Source organism: Macrotis lagotis, chromosome 7 (genome assembly GCF_037893015.1).
Source record: "Macrotis lagotis isolate mMagLag1 chromosome 7, bilby.v1.9.chrom.fasta, whole genome shotgun sequence".
Lineage (NCBI taxonomy): Eukaryota > Metazoa > Chordata > Mammalia > Peramelemorphia > Peramelidae > Macrotis > Macrotis lagotis.
This window is the reverse complement of record NC_133664.1, coordinates 96083092-96100165: the sequence shown is the minus strand read 5'-3', so window position 1 is coordinate 96100165 and position 17074 is coordinate 96083092. Positions and strand designations below refer to the sequence as shown.

Genomic DNA, 17074 nt, shown 5'->3' with positions numbered 1-17074 from the left:
ACTTAATACTTACTTAGCTGTGTGACCTTGGACAAATTACTTAACCCCATTGCCTTGCAAAAAAAAATTGAATTAAATAATTTTAAATAACCAAAAGAAATGCTGAACTTCAATGAAAAATTAGTGAAAATAAAGATTTTTTTTCTATCTAAGTTCATGAACCAGCTTTGGAATCTATCCACTGATTTTTGGGGGTCCATGGACTGTAGGTTAAGAACTTATGCTCTAACCCCTCAAAAGTTCATGGACTAGCGGTGGAATCCATCCATTGATTTGTTGGGAGTCCATGGACTACAGATTAAGAACTTTTGCTCTAACCCTTTAAAATTTCATGGACCAGTGGTGGATTGATTTGTTGGGGTTCCATGAACCCCAGGATAAGAACTTTTGCATTAGCCCCTCAAAAAATACAATCAGAGACTTTTTATCTCTTGGTGAAGCAGTAGGGGCTAAGTGACTTCCCAGGGTCACATAGCTAACAAGGGTCAAGTGTCTGAGGCTGGATTTTCTAGGGCTGGTGTTCTATCCACTGTGCCACCTAGCTGCCCTCAGACTCAAAGCTAACCAAGAAAAACATTCAGTTTCTAAGGGTGTGCCTTTATCACTAATAAGAACTTAATAAAATCCTTTTTCATATGCTCATTTGCTTACACACTCACATAAGCAATTTGGTGTGTAAAGAATGGAAATGAATCTAGGAAGTTGGGCTAATCCTTAGTCAAAATAATTTACTCTGCAGGAGGAAAGGGTTCCTAGGTCTTAGTTTAGCCAGTGCCATGCCTAATTGGTTGGAAATTTAGTTGAGGAGGTGGGGACTATTAGCAAAAATGCAAGCAGACAACTGTCTCTTTCTCCACTTTGCTTCATGGGCAGCGAAAACCTCAACTTTTGTGGTGCCCACAGCCACACAGCCCACCTTGCCAGCCATGGGGGCTGTCTGTTCCCCAAAGCAGTTGAGCTGCCTCAGTGGTGAGTGTCTTCCTGCTGACCGTCGCTGTGACCTGCACCCTGACTGCCAGGATGGCTCTGATGAGGACAGCTGTGGTATGGAAACCTTTGGGCAGCCTGGCATCTATGAGCCCTGGGTGGGGGGAGCCAATCCTGCTTAGCCATCCCCTGGATACTTGTTAATGCTGAGCCTCTCCCTAATGCCTGTGTCCCTAGGCCTTCTCCTTGGTTCTGATGCTGTCCCTCTTCCTCTTCTACCCTACAGTTGACTGCATATTGGCACCCTGGTCTATCTGGAGCAGCTGCAGTAGAAGCTGTGGATTGGGGGTGTCCTTTCAGAGGAGGGCCCTGCTTCGAACCCCACTGCCTGGTGGTGACTGTCCTCAAGAAAATTTCCAAAGTCGCTCCTGTTTCCTGCAAGCTTGCCCTGGTAATCCTGGTGTGTGGGCTCCCTCCTGTACAGGGAACCCTGTCAGCTGAGGATGCCCAGGGACATGACCCTCCCTCCATCCAGGGTCCACAGGATCTGGGACTAGAAGGGAGCACAGACCCTTTAGTTTACAAATGGAGAAACTGAAGTTCAGAAAAGGATGGTAATTTGCTCCAGGTCACCCAGATGACCCCAAGATCCAGAATCTCACCTGGGAAAATGTCCTCTTTTTTTTTTTTTTTTTTAGGTTTTTGCAAGGCAAATGGGGTTAAGTGGCTTGCCCAAGGCCACACAGCTAGGTAATTATTAAGTGTCTGAGACCGGATTTGAACCCAGGTACTCCTGACTCCAGGGCCGGTGCTTTATCTACTGTGCCACCTAGCTGCCCGAAAATGTCCTCTTTAGAAAACTCATTGCATTGGAAATTCTGGAGGATTGGGTTGAATATAACACCTCCACAACTCTCTGTCCTGGTCAACCTAGTCTGCTCTTTTTTTTTGTTTTTATTTTTTATCAAAGCGATGGGGATAAGTGACTTGCCCAAGGTCACACAGCTAGGTAATTATCAAGTGTCTGAGGCTGGATTTGAACTCAGGTCCTCCCGACTCCAACCTAGTATACTATTAACCAGGACTTTCTATGGGAAATAGAAACCTTTTATGTATTCATTCATTCATTCATTTAATTAATTCATTTTTAGTTGCCAGAAATGTCCACCAGAGGGCACTCTAGAGGACAGTTCTTAGTCAACTTTCTCCTTTTTGCCCTTTATTGATTGGCCTTCCTCCTCTTACCCTCCCAGCTCATCATTGCTTTTTTTTTTATGAGTATTTGCTGTTAATAAAGAGGAGAAATGGAGGGGAAACAAGAGGAGGTCTGGAAGATCTTTCTAGAATGTCTGCCTTCCCTCCAGACCACAACAAAAAATTATGAATTGTTTATTTTGTTGTTTGTTTTGTTTTTGTAAGACAATGGGGTTAAGTGACTTGCCCAAGGTCACACAGCTAGGTAATTATTGAGTGTCTGAGACCGAATTTGACCTCAGGTCCTCCTGACTCCAAGACTGGTGCTCTATTCACTGTACCATCTTGCTGCACCCCCCCCCCCCCCCCCCAGTTTAGATGAGATTTGGCCCCTACCCCCTGAGTCTGTGCAGAACACACAACATTACCTCATCAATGTCTTTACATACCTTTGAGGTCTGCCCATCAGGATTTTAGATTGTGAGTGTTGTGTAACCCAGTCCATTTTATTTTAAAGATAGGAAAACGGAGCCTCTGAAAATCCTTTGGGTGCCAATTTTTCCATTCTCTAAGAAAGCTGAGTCTCCAGGGATCCTTGTGATCCCACAGCTGGTGCCAAATAGAGCCGCTACTGGGAAGAGGATTTGGAATTTCACTGGATAGCTAGGTGGTGTTGTGGATAGGGGACTGGGGCTGAATCAGAAAGACTCTACTTCCCGAGTTGAAATCTGGCCTGAGATGCGGCCTAGCTGTGTGACTCTGGGCAAGTTACTTAACCCTGTTTGCCTCAGTTTCCTTATCTATAAAATGAGCCGGAGAAGGAAATGGCAAGCCACTCCGGTGTCTCTGCCAAGAAAACCCCATATGGGGTCAGCAAAGAGTTGGATACAACTGAGAAGTAACTTAACAGAACTCTGGTATTCATTATGAGTTGTGTGATTCTAGGCCAATCCCTTCAAGACTAAGCCTCAGTTTCCTCATCTGTAAAAACACCTGTGCTTCTTACCTTATGGGTTTATTTGTGAAGAAAGTACTTTTTTTACTTTAGGGAAATGTGAGTGGTTGCTAGGCTTCATGGTTGACCCCGGGGTTTGTTTGTAGAGCAATCCTGATTCTGCCTTTATTTACTTAGAATCCAGCACTCTCTGGCCCAAGCAGCACACCCAGGTTAGGTAGCCGATTTTTCCTCTATTCGGGTATCTAGATGGTCTCCTATTCTTCTGGTGTTGGTTCTGGTGTTTAAAAGCTCAGGTCACTATCCAGAGCATGTTAGCAAGAGGGTTCCCTGTGGGCAGTATGAATGGGATTGGAGTCTGTGCCCACCTTTGGCACTGCCCAAAAGAATGGAGAGGCCAGAGGCTACAGGTGCCAATTCCAGCAGGCACTGGCCTTCTCAAATGAGCTAATATTTGTAAAGTGCTTTGCAGCCTGGCCTGGCAAATGGAGTTGAATACTCATTCCTTTCAGTTCTCTTCCCTTGACGCTCTGCCATACTGAGGGAATCTCCCTCAGTTTACAGGCTTGTCTTCCCTTTCTCTGCAGTACCTGGTGCTTGGACTTCCTGGGGCCCCTGGAGCCCCTGTAGCGCATTCTGCGGGGGTGGCCAACAGAGACGTGGGCGGAGCTGCACAGATCCCCCGCCGAAGAATGGGGGTGCTCCTTGCCTTGGGGCACCAGAGGAGAGCCTACCCTGTGGCCTGCAGCCCTGCGGTGGTGGTACAGGTACCGGGGGACAGATGCCTGTGCTGGGAAGTTTATCTTAGTGTTCATTCCCTGATTCCATAACCATCTGCCTCCTAGATTGTGGCCCGGATCTTGTATATGTGAACTCTGAGCAGTGCCATCAGGGCCTGGTGCCCCAGTGCCCACCATCCTGCCAGGATCCTGAAGCCAAGAGGAACTGTAGCTCACACTGTATGGAAGGTAAGAAAGGCCTTCATAGTGGAGGGCATGGGCAGGGTTCATGTAGACAAACTGCTTGGAGCTGACCTTTCCTCTCCCACCCCAATCCCTTCAGATTCTTTAATCCTCCCCCCCCATTTCTCAATTCCCTCAGTTTGATGCCTCTCCCATTTCATTTCCCTTACCCCTAGGTTGCCGTTGCCCCCCTGGACTCCTTCTCCATGATGCCCAGTGTCTGACACTCTCCCAGTGTCCTTGTCCAGTGGGCCCAGAGATAAAGCTGCCCAAGGAGTCCTTTCTGATGGATAATTGCAGCCGATGGTGAGTGTGTACATGGTTGTGAGTGTCTGAGCACAGAAAAAGGCACCATATAGGCTTGGAGTAGAGATAGGACCAAGGTTGGCCCCAAGCCCTGGATGAGGGAAATTCTAACACTCATAGTTCTCCTCCAACTTCTTCCTTTTTCTGACTTCTTTGTCTTCTCTCTTTAGTGTGTGTGAAGATGGAACTCTTCACTGTGAGCCAGGGGACTGTCCTGTGCCTTGTGGCTGGTCAGCATGGTCCTCTTGGGGCCCCTGTGACCACTCCTGTGGCCCTGGAACCCGGGTCAGGTTCAGGTGTGTGTGTATGTGTGTGGGGGATGGCATGAAAATTAGGAATAGGTAAGGGAGATTAATAGGGGGTAGGAAGAAGGACAAGAGTAAAAGAAAGGAAGCAAAAGGAATAAAGTGAAATTAGAGTAGAGGAAGGAGAGCTGAAAGGAGGAGGAGTGAGGTCAAAGTGAGGAGAGAAGAGTGGGTTTGGGGAGGGATAGATACAGTACAGTCAAGTTTGGGAAGGGAAGGTTGAAAAAGGAAGGAGGGGCTGGTAGGAAGGAGAAGGGGAGAAAGGCAGAGGACTGGCCTGGAGAGAATATAAAAAGAAATTAGGGGTGTGAGGAGGGAAAGAACCTGTGACCTCAGACTAACAGAGGGCTGGAAGATCATGAAGACTCAAAAAAAAAATAGGGGGGGAGAGAGAGAAAGATATATATATATATATATATATATATATATATATATATATATATATATATATAAATATATATAGGGAGGGAGGGAGAGAGAGAGAGAGAGAGAGAGAGAGAAATGCAGGAGGATGCCCTTAGTGATGGTGTGGCCTTTCTCCTCTCCATTCAGGTCTCCTAACAACCCTGCTGCAGCTTCCGGAGGGGCCCCTTGTGAGGGAAATGAGCAAGAAGTTCAGGCCTGTCATAGCGACTGTGGTACTGGTGAGGTCAACGGATGGGGAGAGAGCACCAGCCGTATTCTTGTAGCACTATTCCCTTCCCTTGAATTCCTATGCCACAATTTGTCCAGACAGGCCCCAGTGGAAAGGCTCCTGTCTTGTTTCCTGTTTTTGACTGGGACAAGAAGAACTGCTATAAATATTCTGCTCATAAGAGTTCCATTATATCACATTGTCTCTGGAGATTAGCAGAGAGAGACAAGATGGAAAGCGCTTAGGACCTTGCTGCAGTGGTCCAGAGCTGAGGGTTCCTGGGTCCGGGCTAGGACTGAGCCAGGAAAGAATGAGTAGTTTTGGGTGAGGTTGGGAAGGACAGGGGATGTGCTGGAATCTAAGTTACCTGGGAGGTTCTAAGCATAGGAAGATGGTTGGTGGCATCCTTGACCAAGGCATGGTTTTAGATAAGTTGAATTTAAGGTGCTATCTTAGGGGGAGGTAGGGAGAACAGGAGGGTTTATCTGTCTGATGATGGGAATTGAGGCTCTGGAACTCAAGATTAGGGGATTACTATATAGAGGTGAAGGCTGGAGTCTGAGAGCAACTGAGATATTCAATAATAGGGGAGGGGTTCGAGAGCATAATTTCACTGTGCAGGGAGCTCCTGGATGAGGAGACCCTCTCTACCAAAGCCAGTCAGCATCTTTTATAGCTAGTTGGTCCAGTGCATAGCATTTTTGGCCTAGAATTGAAATTTGAGTTCAAATACAGCTGTGTGACCTAGTTATTTAACCTTTATTTGCCTCAGTTTCCTCAACTGTAAAATAATGACAGCTATCTCAAAGGCTGTTGTGAGGCTCAAGTGAAGTGATATTTGTAACACACTTAACCCAGAGTAGGGGTAAATGGTAGTTTCCTTTCTTCTATCACTCATAGTTTTAGAGAGTTGCCTGGGACATGGAGAGATCAAGTGACTTGTCTGGGGTCACAGCCAAAATGTGTCAGAGGCTCACTTGAACTTGGGTCTTCCTAAACTTAGAGACTGGCTCTTCATCCACTTTACCATCCTTAGGAGTAGCAGCCTTTTCTTATAGAACCTTAAGATTTATGAGATATTTTGCATCCATGATTTTATTTGGTGGCCAAGGGAGAGAAGAGCAGACAACAGAGGGTAGAGGCTGAAGGAATGTTCCCTCTAATTCTTCTAGGGATCCCTGAGTTTCCTTGAAATTTTTTATGCCCTTTCTCTCCATCCTCCTCCTCATTGTCCTCTTCCTCTTGTCTCCACAGAGCTCCTGGGTTGGACTCCCTGGACACCCTGGTCCTCTTGCTCCCAAAGCTGCTCTGTCCCTGGAGAACCCCCTGTCTGGCGACACCGCTCTCGCCTCTGCCCCAGCTCTGAGGGGGTAGTCTGCCTTGGGGAGCCCTCTCAAGAAGAGCTCTGCAGCCTCCCTCCATGTCCAGGTGCTCAGTTACATCCTAGGCAGGAGAAATGGGCAGGGGGAAGAAGAGGACAGTGTGTCTGATGGGGGAAAGTCAAAGGGGAGGGGGTGCCGAATTCCTGAGGGGCTGACTCCTAAGCAAGGTTGGTTCATCACAGTCACACTACTCAGCCAGAGAAGTGGCACAATACTGGGAAGTCTCCCATTCATTATACTCAGAATCCCTTTCCCTGTGTCCCTGGGGATGCCTAGGATCAAGGTCAGGACTGTAATGGTCCACATTTACTGTTTCCATCTTCAGAGGGAGCAGAGTCATTGTGGGAGAGAGAGAAAGACTCATGAGTCTCCAAATTGTTGTCCCCCTTCCTGTCTGTCTTCCTGTTATTTCTTCATCTAACCTCCTGCAGACTTTCCTGTATCCCTGTTTGGGTCTTGGGGTAACCTTTTCCTTCCTGATAGTGTCTAGTATTTGGACACCTTGGCAGCCATGGTCCTCCTGCTCAGCTGACTGTGATGGGGGTATTCAAACCCGTGGACGCAGATGCTCTGGCTCAGTTTCTGGGAATCCTGAGTGCCAGGGCCCCCATAGCCAGACCCGAGACTGCCACACCCAGCCCTGCTCAGGTATGGAAAGTCTACCTCTTTTTTAGCCTTTCCCATCACTCAACATGACCACACCCAACCTAGCAAATATGCCAACATTGCCACAAAGAAGGCTACTCATCCTTCCTGCACCAGCATCCTGCCCCTGTTCCGATGAATTTCCACTATCTACTTCCTAATTTTGGGGCAGATGCTTTTGGGTAGAGCTGTTCCAATTTTCTTCATCTCTTCCCCAAAAGAAAGGCCTATTTCCAAAGGGTTTGGCAATAGGGCTAAATGTCTAAGGACTCAGGCCTCTGGGAAAAATCAGAAGATTGTGGTTCCTCCCCTTAGGTACAGGCCCCAGAGTCCTCTGATAGGGTCCTGATGGGAATAACCCTCTTTTTCCCTCTTGTTTGTTGCTAGCCCATTGTCCTGAGGGCATGGTATTCCATTCCAAGGAGCAATGTCAGCAGGAGGGAGGGCCATGTCCACAGCTGTGTTTGGCACAGGACACAGGTGTGGAATGCACGGGCATCTGTGACTCTGGCTGTACCTGCCCTCCTGGCCTCTTCCTGCACAATGCCAGCTGCATGCCCCTTAGTCAGTGTCCCTGCCAGCTTCATGGGCAGCTCTATCCACCCGGGGCTGTGGCGCGCCTCGATTCCTGCAACAATTGGTAGGTTGCCCTTTGTCAGAGCCTCTAAAGCATTGAAGGATTGGCCCCGGGAGATGGTGAATGCTGGGTCTCAAAAAGCAGTTTAGATAATATATGAATGTAACGGCTGTATGCCAGGACTGGAAGCCAGGCTGAATCAGATTAGCTCTCCTGGAGATGCCAGAACCAATCCAAGGGATCTTTTCCCATGACTGTTTCTCTGATTTCTAATGATCACTGATCACTGAACCCTAATTCGAGTAAGCACCTCCCCATGCTAGTCCTACTTGGATTCCTAGGTTCACATATCTGCTGTAGTCATTCCTAATTGTCTCTGTCATCCACCTTTGCTGCTGCTATATAACAAGATGCCTGAGTCTAGGAGCTTTCCTTTTATATCCCAGCTGAAAACTACCCCAAAACTACAAGTGTGCACCATGGATGACTTATTTACAAGGAAAAAGAATGTGAAAGTTCAGAACTAATATACTAAGAAAGGTAATTGGAAGTATGAATGGAGGAAAATTATCCAGTTTTTCAAATTGGTATGTCTGGTATACTTAAGTTCTTCTAAAATAGGAGTCCTTAAGTTTTCTTGTATCCTGGACTCCTGTGGCAATCTGATGAAGCCTTTGACCTCCTTCTCAGAATTATATTTTTAAATAAATAAAATACATAGTCTATAAAGGAACTTAATTATATTGAATGATTTATATATGTATATATATTATATATATATATATATTTAAATTTATGGATCACAAGTTAAGAATCTCTATTAAAGTTTTCCATCTAGACATATTTTCCCAGGTGGTCCTAACTTGGTGTGTGATTGAGTATGTCTGTTTTTTCCTCTCCTCTTCATTCTTCCCCATTAAGAAATGATACTTTTTACACCAGAAAATGACTCCATCCCTGCCAAAGGTTTCAGCCATTGGGTGTTCTGCCTGGAATCATTGGTCTAATCCCTCCACATCCCTTCTTAGCCAAAGAGAAAGTTTCCTAATTGTAACCCAGGGTTTGTAATGGTATGCTTATCTGCTCTACCCTGCCCCACCTAGGGAAAATAAGGAAATAAAAATAGGTAAATATATGGTGTTTCCATCACTTAACAAATCAGAAGAATTTCAATATATAATTGTACAGAGAATAATCTGTTGCCCTTCAATTGACTGAGGGGTGAACAAGGCTCTTTGATCTATCTAGGCAGTTACTCTTTCCATACTTTCAGTAGTTTGACAGTAGTTTAGAGAATTATTTGGGGAAGGGTGAGGGAAGGGAAGAGAAAAAGAATTTTTTTAGGGTTAGACTGGACCTCACTTGGCCTCTTTTCTCCTCTTTCTCTAGCACATGCATCTCTGGAGAGATGAAATGCAGCTCTGAATCTTGCCCAGGTACTTATGTCTCCTATGTTTGCTGTTGAGGCAGAGGTGGGTTGGTGCACACATGCACACACACACACACACACACACAGACACACACAGAGGCACACACAGACATACACACACACAGACACACACAGACACACACACACACACACACACACATACACACACACACACAACCAGCTCCTTTAGGAGTGTGACTTGATGTCATTGAATGGTTGGGGCTAGAATGAGGGAGGGGAAATATGACTCTTATCTATCTGCGTGCCCTGACAGTGACCTGTGGATGGAGCCTCTGGACCTCATGGAGTCCTTGTAGCCGAAGTTGTAATGTGGGCCTTCGACGACGTTTCCGGGCAGCCACAGCACCCCCAGCTGCTTTTGGAGGTGCTGAATGTGAGGGTCCCAGTGTGGAGGCTGAATTTTGTAGCCTGCAGCTATGTCGAGGTGAGAGAAAGGTCTGCAACCCTAATGATGCTAACCAGGAGCCACTCCCTTCTCAAGATTTTCCTTGATTCATCCTCAAGTGATTTCCCCCAAAGGACCTTCTCCAGGATAGACCCTGAAAGTCCCTCCAAATACTTTGAGAGTTTATGTCTTATAAAAGACCTCTCCAAGAAGCCTTCCCTAGAAAAGAGACCTTGGGGAAAAAGTCACTTCACTTCAGGACCTCATTTTTATCAAATGTGAAATAAGCACATTAGACTCCATGATCTTTAAGATTTCATACAACTCTAAATCTGACTACATCATTGTGACATTTATGACTTCTGGAGGGATTCCCCTTGAGAAACTGGAAGGTGACCTGAAAGCATTTGTGTGAGATCTGTAATGAACAGTAGTGAGCCCTTGCTGTGTAGGTAGGAGATGAGGTGAGTCCCCCGCCAGGAATATGAGCCATAGTGGAATGCTGGAATGATTCTCATCCCATCTCTAGGTCCTGGTACAGAATGGGGTCCATGGTCTCCCTGTTCTGTTCCCTGTGGTGGTGGCTACAGGAATCGGACCAGAGGCAACACCCCCCACAGCCCTATTGACTTCTCCACCTGTGGGCTGCAGCCTTGTACTGGTGAGGGCCATCTTAGATTATGGCTTTTTCCAGTGAAATTTCTTCCCTCAAGGTCAATGTTGCTACCTCCCTTCACAGAATAATTCCTTATGGGATATGTGAGACCTCTCCCTTTCTGTAGTGCGGGGGCTCCTGGTTGATGCTCAGCTAGCACTTTCTCTTCTCTGTTCAATCCTCTGGATCCCTCCCACCCTTTCCTTCCCTTGTTCCAGCTCCATCTCCCCTAAGGCTTTTCTTCCTCTCTCCCTGACATCTCAATCTCCACCTGATATTTATCCTTTAAGGTCTTTCTCCTCTGATGTTTCTCTTTTCCAGTTGTCTGCCTCTCCCTCAACAAATTGGGTACAAATTCTGGATATACTCCTTGCTACATGTGCGACTTTGAGCAAATCATGACTCTTCTGGGCCTCAATTTTCTCATCTATAAAATGAAAGGGTCAGACTAGCCTTTTTTGGGTTTAATAGCAATAAGAATAGATAGCATTTATATAGTGCTTTACACGTATATTATTTATTCTTCACATTCCTCACAGGAAGAATTTGGCATTATTATTATTATTATTATTCCCATTTTACAGTTGAGGGAAATGAGGCCAGCACAGGTAAAGGGTTACACAGCTATTAAGTGTCTGAGGCCACATTCCAGGTCTATCGCTCTAAAGTTGATAGCACCATAGGAGAGTCAGGATAACTGAACATGCATAACTTCCCTTCAATGATTACAACTGTTTTCATTGGGTACTTTAAAAGTTCAGGGTCTCCTGTGTTTTAAAGTTAGTGCATAGGGGTAAGAGAGATATTTTGTTTATTTTGTGAATAATATGCTCACCAGACTTTGTATAGAGGGTAAGTAAAATATCTATTAAACACAATTATTTATAGTTTTTTAAAAATCTATAATGACATAAGATCCAAAATGTCACAGTCACATTGAACTCTCAGTATATCTTTTGAGAACTGTTAGACAAGATTACCAAGATTCCTTCCTGTTTTAATTCTATAGTCACTCTTGTCTTTCTCCTTTAATGTCTTTTGCCTATTTTTCCTTTATCTTGATTTGACCCTCATTGCCTCTCTTCTTCTCATTTTCTCTCTCCTCCACTGTGCTTCTTTTTTTCTTCAGTGTCCCCCTCTTCCTAGGCGCTGTTTCTCTCAATTTGAATCGGTCTCCTCTCCCTACAAATCATATTTCCTTCCCTGAATTATCACCCCTTTATGAAGTTTCCCTTTTTAAAACATTTTTTAAATACTGAATGAGAAAATCATCAACAAACACATTTCCCTATACAAAGAAGACTCCCAAATGGAGAAAACAGGGCATTATGAATCAATTACATACTGTTGATATTTTTAAAAATTGATTAAATTGGGGCAGCTAGGTGGTGTAGTTGATAGAGCACCAGCCCTGGAGTCAGGAGGACCTGGGTTCAAATCCGACTCCAGACACTTAATAATTACCTAGCTGTGTGGCCTTGGGCAAGCCACTTAATCCCTTTGCCTTGCAAAAACTAAAAAAAGAAAACAATGGTTAAATTCAGTATGCAGTGCCAACATTTCCCAGCTTGTCTGCATCCCCTTCTGAGCTCCTGTTTTCCTCTGCATTTTTAGAAAGGTTTTCTTTGGGACCTTTCCTCCCTCCCTCCCTCCCTCCCTCCCTTCCTTCCTTCCTTCCTTCCTTCCTCTTTTCCTCTTCTTTCCCCTCTCCTCCCCTCCCCTTCTCTTCTTCTACCTTCCCCTACCTCCCTTTCCTTATCCTCCTCTTCCTCTGCCTTCTTCTTTCCTTCCCTCCTCTCCTTTCTTCTCCTTGTTCCTCTTCCTTCTCTCTTCTTTCTTCTCTCAGGTCCCCCTCCCCAGCACATTCTCTTTCCTTTCTCTGCCTATCCATCCTGGCTAACTTTCCCAACCTCTTACATGTCTCTCCAAACCTTAGCTCTTTGCCTTCTGTCTTTGCACCACCCTGTACCTTCATCTGCATGTCCTTTCAGATTGCTAGGAAAGGATCCCTAGAGTCCCCTCTCACTCTCTGCTTTTCCCCTCTACCCCACCCAGGTCATCTACATCTGGTTCGTGGGCCCCTGAGTGCCGAGAGGAGCAGTCGCAGACTAAACCCTGTCCCCAGCCCCTGTGCCCACCTCTGTGCCCACATGGTAGCCACCTCAAGGTCCTTGGGGACAGTTGGCTGCAAGGAGAGTGTCAGCAGTGGTGAGTTCAGAGGCAGCAATGGACACAACTGGCCATGATGGGGGTGGCACATTGGGCAAGGGCCAGGCAATGACAGAAATACAGGCTAAAAGGACCAAGCTGGGAGGAATACTTGAGGGGAGGAGTTGATTTCTCTGAGCTTTGTTCTAGCTGTGCTTTCCAGGGATTTAAGTCTATACCTCCTTCTTCCAGCTCCTGTACTCCAGAGGGCATTATTTGCCAGGACACTGAATGTGCAGGTGCACTACCCCTAATTCCCATTCAGTCTCCACCTTTGCCTTTTTTTGCTTCCTCCTCTGCTGCTACCCCACCTACAACCCTGCTCAGGTCTATTCCTTCCCTCCTACTAAAGCTGACCCACCAGTCTGTCTTCATTGCTGTTCATTTTCCCATCTGACCCTTAAGACCCAAAGAGGCTGAGATTCTGTTAATACCCATTTCTAGAAACCGCTTGAAGTCCCCTTCAGCTCCTATGCCCTATACCCCATTGTCCTGACTCCTTTGACCTCTGACCTCTGTTTTTACAGTGCCTGGGGCTTGGACACCGTGGTCCCCCTGGTCAGATTGTCCAATTTCTTGTGGGGGTGCAAACCAGGTTCGAACCAGAGCCTGTATTGCTCCACCCCCACAACATGGGGGGCTACCTTGCCTGGGCCCAGATACCCAAGCCCAGCCTTGTGGGCAGCAACTTTGTCCAGGGATGCCTGTGTCTTGCTCCTGGGAGCCATGGGGACCTTGCTCCCAAAGCTGTGGCCCTGGACTTGCCTCCCGAGCAGGCTCCTGTCTTTGCTCCCCAAATGATAGTCCCTCTTGCAATGGCACCACTCTGCACCTGGATACCCGTGCCTGTTATTCTGGACCTTGCCCAGGTAAGGAGAGGAAAAAAATGAAGAGATATAGTGAAAAGAGTATTGAATTTAGGGTCAGAGAACCAGGGCTCAAATTCTAGCTGTTCTTTATGACTTATGTGAATTCAGATGTACAGCATCTCTCTGGGACTCAACTTCCTCATCTGTAAAATGAGGGGGTTAGATGAAACGATTTAAGTTCCTACCAGATCTAGTTTGACTGTTTAATCTCCTTTCTTTCTAGTGTTGAAGGGAGGGGAGGGTAGATAGAAAATTTCAGGAAAAATAATTTACTTGAATATAATTTTTTCTTTTTGATTAACTCATTTGATTATTTTATTTTTTAAAAAATATTTTAATTTGTTTGTCCAACAACATGCAATGATTTCACTAATCATTTTTTTGCAAAGTTTTGAGTTTTACTTTTTTTCTCCCTCCCTCCCTTCCCTTCTCCCTACAATTATAAAGTAATTTAATATGTACTCTACATGTGCAATTATTCTAAACATAGATCCATAGTAATCATATTGTGAAAGAAGAATCAAATCTAAATGGAAGAAAAAATTAGAGAGAAAAAAACGACATAATACAGAAGACAACTTTTAAAAATTGAAGAAAATAAGCTTTGATCTGCATTTAAAGTCCATAGTTCCCTGTCTGGATATGGATAGTATTTTCCATCACAAGTCTTTTAGAATTGTCTTTGATTATTGAACTGCTGAAAATGTTGATCATAGTTGATCATCATGCAGTGTTGTTACTAGTGTGTATAATATTCTAATACTTCTGTTCATTTCACTAGTATCAGTTCATATAAATCTTTCCAGGTTTCCATGATTTTCCAGGAAATCCTGTTCCTCATGATTTCTTATAGAACACATATGATAGAATACATTCATATACCATAAATTGTTCAACCATTCCCCAATTGATGGGCAGCCCCTCAATTTCCAATTCTTTGCCACCATGAAAAGAGCTTCCATGAATATTTTTGTAAATTTACCCACATTTTTGTAAATGTGGTTTCTTTATCTTTTTTCATGATTTGAGTATCTATTTTTGGAAAAAAGAAAAAAACCCTGGACTTTCTAGTTTTTATTATTTCACTTCTATTATATTCTTTTTCTTTCTTCTCTATTTTTGCTCTCTAGAGACTCCTTTCTGCTCCACAGAAGGATATAGTAGAAAGCTTGTCTAACTATGAATCATGGGAAAGGAACCCTGCCAGAAATGGCCCAAATGCTCTAAATAGTCTGTGCTTTCTTACTACTTCCCCTTTCTTGCTGGGGTTAGGATAGGGGAGCAAAGATTGGGAGGATTTATAAGAAGTCACTGAAAGAAGCGTCTGGCCGACCTCTTGATTTGTGGTCTTTCCTAGAGGAGTGTGTGTGGACCAGCTGGAGTAGCTGGACGGTCTGCTCATGCCATGTGCTGGTTCAGCAGCGATACCGGCATCAGGGCCCTGGCACCAGGGGGACTTCTCAGGAGACCCCCTGCACTCGTCTTGATGGCCACTTCAGACCCTGCCACCCCAGAAATTGTTCTGGTGAGAAATGGCTACTGGGGGATATTAAGAATGAAGGGAGGAAGTATAGAGATGCTGGACGCCCCAGGCTCAAGCCGCCACCCTTGGTTTCCCGACAGCCCTCTTGACCACGGCTCTATCCTGCCTGGCAGTTACCACACCAAGAGTAACTATTCTTTGCCTTTACTCATGGTAGATGTGGTGTGGAAAGGCAGCTGTGGCATAATGGAAAAGATCCTTTGAATCAGAAGACCGGTTCTCAAATCCTGGCTCCAATACTTACTAATTGTTTATCCCTGGGCCAAGTGACTTAAATGGTTTTTTTTTTTTAGTTTTTTTGCCAGGCAAATGGGGTTAAGTGGCTTGCCCAAGGCCACACAGCTAGGTGATTATTAAGTGTCTGGGATTGTATTTGAACTCAGGTCGCCCCTGACTTAACTGTTCTCAACCTCAGTTTCCTCACTTGAGAAGTGGGGATAATAGCATTTCTATCACCTACCTTACAAAGCTATGAGGAAAGCATGTGTTAGCCTTAAAGTCTACATGAATGGTTATTATTCCCCATCCAAACTCATCCCTTAACCAGGGTTGCTCACTGCTCCATAGTCTCTGCTCCAGCTAGGCGAAGTGCCAAAGTTTTCTATCTCTGGCAAATTTTCTCTCATCATCAGACTTCAGGTCAAACTAAAATATTCTCACTCTCCTACCTGTTTGGTTATTCCCTTCCTATCCATTTACCATCTTCTTTAGCTACTTTTCTTCCTTTCCCCACACCTTCCTCCCTGCTGCTCTCCCTGATTTTTCACAGCACAATCCTAAAGCGTCATTCATTCCCTCAACTCCTTCCTTGCCTTAGTGGCTTTATATGGGTGTTGGGGTGGGACTGCTGGGTCAGCCACATTCCTTCTATGGAACTTAGTGCCTCGAATTCAGGAGCTATTTCTTCTGTTTGAATAGCACTCCCTGCCTTCCAGTGCGCAGAGCAGGGGGTCCCAAATCTCCCATCCTTCCATCTCCAAGGTTTCCTCTATGATCTTTAGTTCACACTACTGGAATCTCTCCTTCGGGTGGGTCACTGTCAATCAGGTAGTCTTGGTAATACTCTGGGGTATGGGAGAGGAGGGGACTCTTGGGGTCCTCCCCAGCGGATGATTCTGCTTCTCTAACTTCTGCTCCCCACAGAGGAGAACTGTGAGCCTCCGTTTGAGTTCCAGGCCTGCGGATCTCCCTGTGCTGGGCTCTGTGCCTCCCGTCAGCGTGCTGGTTTTTGCCAGGACTTAGCTCCTTGTCAGCCTGGGTGCTATTGCCCCAAGGTGAGGGGAAGAAGGGCAGCAGGGAGGGCACAGTTCTGGGGAGGTAGAGAGGGCATGGCCTAAGGTTATTGTGAGAAAAGCACTTTCTGGACTTAGAATCAGTAAGACTTGAATTCAAATCTTGCCTTACTATATGTGTGAACTTGATCAACTGACCTCACCTCTCTGAAAGCCTTAGTTTCCACATTTGTAAAAGGGGAACAAGAATAGCATCTACCTCTCGAGGCTGAGGGGACACTGAAATGATAGATCTGTGTCAGTGTCCATGTCTATATCTGTCATTGTCTATGTCTATATCTATGTGAATGTCTATATCTATGTCTACGTCTATGTCTATGTCTATATCTATATCAATGTCTATGTCTATATCTATGTCTATGTCTATGTCTATGCCTGTGTCTGTGTCTATGTCTATATCTATATCAATGTCTATGTCTATGTCTGTGTCTATATTAGTGTCCATGTCTATATCTATATCTTTTTATGTCTATATTTAAGTCTGTATTTATGTCTATGTCTATTTCAACATCTATGTGTCTATCTATGTCAACATCTATGTCTATGTCCATCTATGTCAAAGTCTATGTCTATATCTATGTCAACGTCTATATCTGCTTCTATGTCAATGTCAATGTCTATGTCTATATCTATATATGTCAACATCTATGTCTATGTCTATATCTGTCTATGTTTATGTCTATGTCTATATCTATGTCTGTCTGTATTTATGTCAATGTCTATGTCTATGTCTGTCTATGTCTATATATATATGTTTAAGTCTGTATGTCTATATCTAAGTCTAT

At 45.0% G+C, this 17074-nt stretch overlaps 1 protein-coding gene across 1 annotated transcript in view; it reads left to right on the top strand.

Annotated features, from left to right (window-relative positions):
• Positions 1-17074, top strand: part of LOC141494088 (SCO-spondin-like) — a 74144-nt gene that overhangs the window by 40185 nt on the left and 16885 nt on the right. Inside the window, exons 48-66 of the mRNA XM_074195245.1 lie at positions 874-1044; positions 1214-1378; positions 3664-3843; positions 3922-4044; positions 4215-4344; positions 4515-4640; positions 5202-5293; positions 6538-6711; positions 7149-7313; positions 7698-7950; positions 9277-9323; positions 9591-9761; positions 10252-10383; positions 10505-10518; positions 12377-12585; positions 12778-12824; positions 13113-13454; positions 14812-14979; positions 16141-16271. Of these exons, the coding sequence (XP_074051346.1) occupies positions 874-1044; positions 1214-1378; positions 3664-3843; positions 3922-4044; positions 4215-4344; positions 4515-4640; positions 5202-5293; positions 6538-6711; positions 7149-7313; positions 7698-7950; positions 9277-9323; positions 9591-9761; positions 10252-10383; positions 10505-10518; positions 12377-12585; positions 12778-12824; positions 13113-13454; positions 14812-14979; positions 16141-16271 (2840 nt within the window). The remainder of the gene's footprint in view (positions 1-873; positions 1045-1213; positions 1379-3663; positions 3844-3921; positions 4045-4214; positions 4345-4514; positions 4641-5201; positions 5294-6537; positions 6712-7148; positions 7314-7697; positions 7951-9276; positions 9324-9590; positions 9762-10251; positions 10384-10504; positions 10519-12376; positions 12586-12777; positions 12825-13112; positions 13455-14811; positions 14980-16140; positions 16272-17074) is intronic.